The 9530-nt window shown below is 40.9% G+C and overlaps 1 protein-coding gene across 1 annotated transcript in view; it reads right to left on the reverse strand.

The window, feature by feature from the left end:
- SMC3 (structural maintenance of chromosomes 3) overlaps positions 1–5907 on the reverse strand; it is a 32755-nt gene extending 26848 nt beyond the window's left edge. The window contains exons 1-2 of the mRNA XM_060099752.1: positions 5749–5907; positions 4687–4762 (exon numbers count right to left, since the gene is read on the reverse strand). Of these exons, the coding sequence (XP_059955735.1) occupies positions 4687–4762; positions 5749–5763 (91 nt within the window). The 5' untranslated portion in view covers positions 5764–5907. The remainder of the gene's footprint in view (positions 1–4686; positions 4763–5748) is intronic.
- Positions 5908–9530: the final 3623 nt, after the last annotated feature.

A 9530-nucleotide genomic window follows, 5' to 3' on the forward strand; every position in this document is an offset into this window, starting at 1 on the left:
ATCAAATGTTTTAGATTTAATGAATTCATTTGAACTTCTTTTGTTTAACAAAATTTGCATTGTTAAAAGTCATGAATAACTATGCCACTCTCTCTCTCAATCTTGACCAATATCCTGAACAAATTAGCCCCAAAGTCATCACCTTTAATCCAAGATAAATTCTAAAGAAATCAGAAAGTAATGAAGTGCTTTAAAAAAAAAAAAAAAAGGCATATAACAGACACAGAGGCCAGCCTGAAGGGGGCTTCTATTAGCTAAATCTAGGACAATTTGAGCACCAAAATAATTAGATGAATTATAAATTAGTGCTGGGGCAGGGGTGGGCGGGAATAATGCATGAGTCCATACTGATAATAAAAAGATAAATATATAGCTAAGGAGTAAAGATGTTTGATTACAGTAGAATACCAAGTGGTAAATGTGAAAGGAGTGCTGGAAATGGAACATCATCATTCTGTAACCATCAGAATAAAGACAAGAATTATCAATGAATGCTAAATCTAAGGGGGAATTTTGATAAGGAGCACAATATGTGCATGGTCCAAACGTCTCTCCCCATCTCCATATTATTTATTAGTTGCAAGGGAGAAAACACTAACTATACAGTGGAAAAACTGGACAGAATCTCTCTCAGTGATCAAAACTATCATCAGTAAGAAGTAGATGGATATCATGTGCCTCCAGGTGGAATACCCTGAAAAGGACACATCATTTATGTAATATTTTTCAAAAATAACATTGTAAAAGACAAAGGAAGGCTGTGGAAATTATCCAGATTAAATGAGACTAAAGAGGCATGACAACTAAACGCAATGCCTGATCCTAAATTAAATCCTGTACTAGAGGGGGAAAATGCTACAAAGAAAATTTCTGGGTCAGTGAACATAGCTAGAAAATAAAATAACATTATTGTATTGATGTTAAATTTACTGACATTGATAATTACACTGTGATTATATAAGATAATATCCCTATTCTTAGAAAGTACACATTGATGCCACAGGTAAAGAACCATGATGTACATAACTTACTCTAAGGAAAAATAAGTGTGAGAGCGAGTGCAAATGATAAAGCAAGTGGGGAAATGTTAACAGTAGATTTGGGGGACTTCCCTGGTGGTGCAGTGGTTAAGAATTCGCCTGCCAATGCAGGGGACATGGGTTCGAGCCCTGGTCTGGGAAGATCCAACATGCCGCGGAGCAACTAAGCCTGTGTGCCACAAGTACTGAAGCCCGCGTGCCTAGAGCCCGTGCCCCACAACAAGAGAAGCCACTGCAGTGAGAAGCCAGCGCACCACAACGAAGAGTAGCCCCTGCTCACAGAAACTAGAGAAAAAGCCCATGTGCAGCAACGAAGACCCAATGCAGCCAAAAATAAATTAATTAATTAAAAAAAAAACCAAAACAGTAGATTTGGGTAAAGGATACACAAGTAGTGTCTCTGTACTGTTCTTATTTATGCAACTTTTCTGTAAATTTGAAATTATCACTAAATAAAAGATTTAAAAGGTAATTTATCATTAAAAAATTACAGAAATAGTTCAAACCATAATCCATTCATAAATAACTGAAAAATTTATAATTTCCCTAAGAATTGCTCCTACCCACACAGTGGAATGCTACATAGCAATTTTAAGGATGTTGAATACTTAATGGTAAGGAAAGATATTTCAGTTTATTCTGAAGGAGAAAAAAATAGATTACCAACAGATTACTACAACCCAATTTTTATTTAAAAAGGTGTACTTATATATATGTACACAAAAACTGAAGGGTTATTGAGATAGACCCAGTTTATGTGTGTCCCCAGATTCACCTGCCCTAACCCAGGCCTTGGCTGCCTGTCAATAGAGAGGCTAGTCTCCCAACACCTCAGGTTGTTTCAGCCTACCCTGGGGGTGCATTCAGATCTGTGAAAACCCAAAGGAGGTTGCAGTTCCCCAACCACTCCAGGGGGGTTAGTCCCCAGAGTAACACAATCCAAAAGCACAGTGTGCGTGGGGGGAGGTGGGGAATCAATGCCCTATGTGGTAAACTTTGACCAAAGAGAGACAGAAGCCAGCACATAAAACCTTCTCCATACCTCTCCCACCTGAGCTTTCCAAGGTGTGGTGGGTTTACAAAGTCTGTCTGTAAGTTATCCAATGTGACCGCAAACCAGGTGTATCTTCTTTATAAAGCTATGACCACTACCCGCCCCAACCCCTTGCCCTCAGACTGCACCCTCCCATTAAAGCCTTAGCAGTTAAGCAGGCCTTGGGCTCTGTTTTCCAGGAAACCACAAGCTAGCTCTGGGGAGAAGGATTACAGTTTAAATTTTTTCCTTTTAGCTTTTATGCTCTTTATGTTCTATAACTTCACGTATATTTCTTTTGTTAGAAGGCCAGAAAAAAGGTAAACTTAAAAAGGTTTATGGTTCTTGCACTTAAACATCAAACACTCAAGTATCAGCACATGAGGTATCTGCCTTCAAATCTTGTGTTTTTTTAAGGGTCAAAACCATTAAACAATCAAAGTGGTAAGCTTTCAAAAGACATTTTTAGGAACAATCTCATTGTATACTATTTTTGGTCTTTTTTATATGATTAAGGGGCCTATTTTTAAAATATGTTAAACAAAGTCATATTATGTTTTTTCAGCTAAAACGAAAGAACATTTAGATAATGTCCTTTCTAACTGTGACTATTAACAATCTTAATGTTGCAACCAAAGTAGTAAAACAGCTGTCTGATAATAGCTAAAACAAAAATACTTGATAGGCCCTAAAGATATAATTTAATCATTCCAAGTAATAACGGCCATCATTTTACAGTTCATTTATAAAATTACAGTCAGTCCTCTGAATCCCAAATCCCTGTGTTTCACACCTGGGGATTTAACCAACTGCGGATTGAAAATATTCCGGATGGGGGCGGTAGGGGAACTTTCTAGAAAGTTCCAGAAAGCAAAACTGGAATTTGCCACAAGCTGGCAACTATTTACATAGCAGGCATATTGTATTTACAACTATTTACATAGCATTTACATTGTATTATAAGTAATCTAGAGATATGCTTAGGTTATATGCAAAAACACTAAGATTTTATAACAGGTTTTACACAAGCATTCAGGATACCAAGGGACAACTGTATACAATTGACATATTAAGATATTTATCCACTTTTAATTTGTAAGTTAAGGAAATAATATAAATCTAGTGATTATTCATTTTTCTCCATTTCTAAAGTTTTTTTATTGACGAAAATCAGAAGGCACTTATAATCAAAATGTAAGTAAAACTCTAGTACAATCAAGCTACCCTTATGGCACACCAATTCAATTAATGATTCTCCAGTAGGCAAGGCAGAGGGAAAAGTATGTTTTCTTTATTCCCAACTACAAAGTTGCAATTGATGTACCAAGGGCAGGTTTTTTCCTTGCCCTCAATTTTTAAATTTTATTATTTATTTATTTATTTCAAAATAAAGTATGATTCTCCAAGTTTCTCTGGGAACATCAGTATTCACTGTTCACCCTTTGCTGATTTCTCTATGAATCTCACCTCACCCATGCTATGGACTGAACTGTGTCCCCGCCCCACCCAATTCATATGCTGAAGCCCTAACCCCGCTATGTGAAGCTTTTTGGAGAAGGGGGTCTTTGGAAGGTAATTAATGTGAGGTTAGGAGTGTGGGGCCTTTATGGTGGGATCAGTGCTCTTGTAAGAGGGTGACGGAGAGGCTCTAACAAAGAAGGGCCTGTGAGCATGATGGAGAGGGAGGCCTCCAGAGCAGTGAAAAAATAAATCCCTGTTGTTTGAGCCACCTAGTCTACGATATTTTGTTATGGTAGACCAAGCCGACTAGCCTGCCAATAAACTCTGTAAGGACACTGTAGCAGAAATCTATGTCAATAGCAATTCTTTGCTTTTCTGGTGTCTAGAAGCACTCATTTCACCTACCCTTTAAAAACTCAGCAGACTGTCAGAAAACACTTCTGCTGTCTGTACGAGCAAAATGGAACCTTATCATCTGAAGAACCTATAGATTAACTATTATATTGAAAGGCAATCACCATTAGCCCCTTGTCCTCACACAACTGCCTTCTCATTTAATCTTCCCAACAGCCCCATGAGATGTATATCATTATTTCCACTTTGCAAATGAGAAAACTAAGCAGCTCAGGAAGTCAAGTTTGAAGAATACATGGCAGAATTGGGATTTGAACCCCATTCTGTTACAATTCAAAGTTTATGCTCTTCCCACCAACCTGTGTAGTCTGTCCTTAGACATTATAATAGGAAATAAAAAAAAAATCTGAGAACAATCTAATTTGTGAAAAAAGAATGGTCACCTTTGAAATAAGGCAACAGTGTCCATTTTAACTAGAAAATGACATACCAAGAAGAGCTGAAACGCTAAATTTAGTGTCATTCACTATAAACTTAAATCTGTCAAAACATACACACACGAGGCTACCAAATAAAAACGAGTAATTTATGATTGTCTTATTCAAGTATTTTAACCGTATAAACGAAGAAATTTCATCAGTGCAGATAAAAAACAGAAAAGTAATTTCATATAGAAAAAAATACACATAAATTTATGTAATATTCAGAGACAATTCCTGTCTCCTTAAGCCTAAACACAGGCAGGATTTAAACGGCTGTAGAGACATAAATCTGATCTAGTAAACCATGAACACTTACCAATAACATTATGTTTTGAACTGAAGGGATCTACAATTGTTTGATCTCTATAACTTCGAAAACCCTGGATAATAACCTAATAAATAAAAGAGAGATTTTTTTCAGAACACACCCCAAAAGAAATAACTTCTAAGCTAACTTTTTCCTTTTGCACTCCTTTCCATTCTGGTTTCTCATTTAACGCAAGACAGTAAAGCTTCCATGTTCTAGAAGAAAAACTCATTTTGGAAAGTGATTAAAAAATACTTCTTAAAACAGCCCGTTTATCAGTAACCATTGCCACCGTTGCTTTTTTAGAAGTTATAATTTGTAACCTGTTAGGGAACTCTCAAAATCAAGCAGCCTGTATACGGTTCGTTGGAACGCTAATCCTTAGAGGGCCGTCTAAAAGTCTATCAAGTATGCAGACCGGCCCAGCTTTCCTGGGCGCCCCTGTCAGTCACACACTCGGGCCAAAAACAGCCGCCGTTCCAGGACAGGACTGCCTGGAGTCCAACACCTCCAGCAGAGACACTTCTCGTAAAGAGTGTGAAGGGGCTCATCTTTGGGGTGGACTCCAGCGCGGGAAGACCATTCTGACAGAAGTAACAACGGAATGAGGCGGCGCTACACATTCAGCAGGAACGAGAAGCCCCTTCACTTCTCCGGTTAAGTCGGGAGACACCCCAGCTTGGGCCTCAGGGGCGCCCCCGGGGCCGGGGAGACCCTCTCTCCACACATCCCACGCAAAAGGCCCGCGGGGGGCTAGCCGGTCCCGCAAGACAGGGCTGCTTCTCGCCCTCCCGGGAAGGCCCGGTTCCCTCCAAAGGGCCCGCCCCGCCGACCCCTCCACCCTTCTCCCCGAGAGCCCGCCTCCCTCAGCCGAGCGCCCTGCGGGGAGGCCCAGGCTGCAAAGCGGCGCCCCAATTCTCCGCGGCCCCCGCGCTTGCGGGCCGGGCCCGCACCCCTCCCATCCAGTCCCAGTCCAGCCCCGCGCCCACCCTGCGGGGAGAAGCGACACCCCCGCCTCAAGGAGCGGTCCTCACCGGCCCGTGAAGGGTGGGAGGGACGCACAGCCCTCACCTGCTTTATGTACATGGTTCCTCGCCCCGAGCCGGGGAGAAGGCCTCCCGCGAGAGAAGCAACAACTCGGAAGCAGGCTCAGGTGAGGCGCCTAGGAGACCCCTCCTCCCAAAGCGCCGCTCTCTCCCCTCTAGCCAAACAAAATGGCGGCGCCCATGGAGGCGGAGTCCCCCCCTCGGACGGAACCACCCTCGCAGCCCCCAAGGAGCGTAGGGGGAATCAAGGTCAGATCAGCTCTTTCTTTTTGGCAAAAGGAGAGCTTCTTCGATGTCTTTAGGTGAATTTCATTTGATTCCTCAATTTTTAGATGAGTTTTTCCTGAGACTTAGTCGGAAGCTTCACTCGGACAAGAGCCTTGATCGTGAGGTTGGCCCATATTCCCTCCGAGCGTGGAGCCAATGGTTTCGACCACAAGGGGGGAACGCTTAGGCGCCAAAGCTAAGACTGGGAGTCTAAGGGCCAGTAGCGGTGCGTGCGGGTGGCCACGTGGTCTCGGGCTGTTTGGAACTGCGGTGCTGGCGCAGGTCCCCGAACATGCAACGTACTGGACGTGAGTGGGATTCTGTGTGCAGAATCCCTGCTGCTCCACTATTCTCTCTCGCTCTGGGAACTTTTATAAATTTAGAATTGCCCCCACTGGGTCTGGACCGCCCAGTCGCACGACACCCCAAATGGACTTGACACTCGAAAATGAGTTTTAATAATGTCATAATTATTAATACCCCGGGCGATTTTTACTGCTCTGCCAACTGCTATAAATCTAGGCAGATTGGACAACTGCAACAAAAAGAGATTTAGGTAAGATTAAAAGCTACCCCTCCCTCCCTTTTTATAACAGCCTAAAAGATACGAGATGCTAGTGGCAACCCTGGGTGTATCTGGTCTGTTATCAATCGTTGGGGAAAAACATATTGTTAGAAATTGGATCTCTGGGTCGCTGTAAAATTACCTGCCACTCAGCAGCCACTCAAGTTGGTTGGTCCTCGCCATCCCTCCCGCTGCGGCTGGCAGTTCTAGACCTTATTCTTTCTAGATTGAACTGTTTCTAGTAGCCTCTTAACTTCATCCCCTTAACTTCATTCCCTTCATAGAATTCTTTATATACCGTTTTAATAGATGAGGGGAGAAGGACACTTCAGGGAAAACAAATGACTTATTTGAAGGTGAAAAGGGGGAGAGAAAGAGCACATAAGGGAAAACAAATGACTTTTAGGAAAGTCAAATGGGCCCTTAGGAGATCAGATGGGAGACCTGCTAGTTTTTGTGACTTTGTCTGTTTGGGTGTTACTCAGTGATAAGAGTCAGACTTCTCTGTGAGTTCCCGGAAAGAGGATTTATGACAGTTGAGTTACTTTGAGCTCTTTTGGGAGGCAGATAAGAGATTTCAGGAACTCAAGTACTTTCAGCTCAAAATAATTTTTATGCCACAGTAGTGGATTCTGGAGCCCTTCAAGAGGGTATTCATTCAGAGTATACTTGCCACTTCCGCCCTCCCAGATCTGAGGAACCTGGTGTCAGTATAGTGGACCAGCATGATAATCTGCTCAATGATGAGAGAATTAAGGACTCTAGACTATATTATGACGGAGAGCAAAGAAGTAATGTGCCCTTGGATGTGAATTGCTGCAGGCACCATGGGAGTGCTCCAATCCTTCCAGATGAAGATGAAAAAGAATACATTTTGCCAGATAATAACTACCAGTCTGTGTTGATCTCTTCTAGTAAGGATTCTACCTCCAGCCCTGCAGCTGAGTTACCTCTCGCTTAAGTTCTGTTAGTCCACTGTCTGTCAGGATCAGTCTGGTTTTTGCAAGGACCTAACCGGTGAATTAAATGGAGATTTAATGGGGACCACCACCCCTCATCCTTTAAACCTTTGAGAATGGCACTCATTCTGTCCAAGATGTGGTACTGCTTCTAATTTATTATCTTGGCTGGCCTTAAGGCAGTTTTAGGGAGTCTGACTTTTAGATGAAAACATAGGAGTAAATCTTTGTGACTATGGATGAGGCAATGGTTTCTTAAATATGATACTAAAAGCACAGTGATGAAAGAAAAAAAATTATACTTTATCAAAACTTTTGTGCCTCAAAAGAAGTAAAACGACAAGAAAATGTTTGTGAGTTATATATTTGACAAGGGACTTGGATCCGAAATATATAAAGCTCTCTTACAATAACTTAGCAACTTAATAACTTAACAATAAAAAGACAAATAACTCTGTTTAAAAATGGGCAAAGGATTTAAATACACATTTTCCCAAATGGTCAGTAAACTTATGAAAAGATGCTCATCATTAGCCAGTCAGATACCACTTCACACCCACTAGGATAGCTAAAATAAAAAAGACAGACAATAACAGGTGTCAGCTTGGATATGGAGAAATTGGAACTGTCTTATATTATTGCTGCTGGAAATGTAAAATGGTGCAGCCACTTTAGCTATTCCTCAAAAAGTTAGACATAGGATTACAATATGACCCAGCAATGTCATTCCTAGGTATATGCCCAAGAGAAATGAAAACTTCCACACAAAAATTTGTGTATGAATGTCCATAGCAGCATTATTCATAGTAGCTAAAAAGTAGAAATAATCTAAATGTCCATCAACTGATGGATGAGTAAAATGTGCTCTATCCATACAATGAAATATGAGTCAGCAATAAAAAATAATACCAATACATGCTGAAGACTGTACGGCCACATACACTCACTGCTATGGCCTGGGTTCAATTCCTGGTCCAGGAACTTGCGTGGCACAGCCAAAAAAAAACCCACAAATAAACATGGATGAATCTTGCAAATGTTAAGCTAAGTGGAAGAATCCAGTCACAAAAGAGCACATATTGTATGATTCCATTTATACGAAAAGTCCAAAATAGACAAATTCATGGACACAAAAAATAGATTAGTAGTTGCCTGGGGCTACAGATTGGGTGGGAAGGTTGGGAAATGGGTTTTGGGGAAGGGTTTTGGGAAGGGTTTTCAAAATATTCTAAAATCAGATTGTAATGATGGTTGTACAACTTTTTAAACATAGTAAAAACCACTGACAACATTGTAATTCAACTATACTTCAATAAAAAAATTTAAAAACTGCACACTTTAAACAGGTGAATTTTATTATATGTGAAATATATCCCAATAAAGCTGAAAAAAAAACTAGAAAAATTTTCATTATGGATCTTTAAACCATACCCAGGTTTTCCCTTGTGGCACAGTGGTTAAGAATCTGCCTGCCAATGCAGGGGAGACGGGTTCGAGCCCTGGTCCGGGAAGATCCCACATGCCACGGAGCAACTAAGCCTGTGCGCCACAACTATTAGGCCTGCACTCTAGAGCCCGTGAGCCAAAACTACTGAACCGACGTGCCACAACTACTGAAGCCTGCACACCTAGAGCCCGTGCTCGGCACCAAGAGAAGCCACCACAATGAGAAGCCTGCACACCTCAATGAAGAGTAGCCCCCGCTCTCTGCAACTAGAGAAAGCCCATGCGCAACGAAGACCCAACGCAGCCAAAAATAAATAAATAAAATAAATAAATTAAAAAAAAAAAACAACCATACCCAGATTTAGGTCATGTGCAGATTTATATAATGTACAGATTATCTGGGTCATTCTGGAACCATTCCATAAAAGTCACCAGTGATATATATATATATACATATATATATAATTATATATGTATATATAATTAAAATACATTATAATTTCAAATATGCTATTGAAATCTCATGTTTATATCATCTTTACTCAAAACTTTAGCTATTTAGGTTAGTGC

Source organism: Mesoplodon densirostris, chromosome 1 (genome assembly GCF_025265405.1).
Source record: "Mesoplodon densirostris isolate mMesDen1 chromosome 1, mMesDen1 primary haplotype, whole genome shotgun sequence".
In the NCBI taxonomy this organism is placed as follows: domain Eukaryota; kingdom Metazoa; phylum Chordata; class Mammalia; order Artiodactyla; family Ziphiidae; genus Mesoplodon; species Mesoplodon densirostris.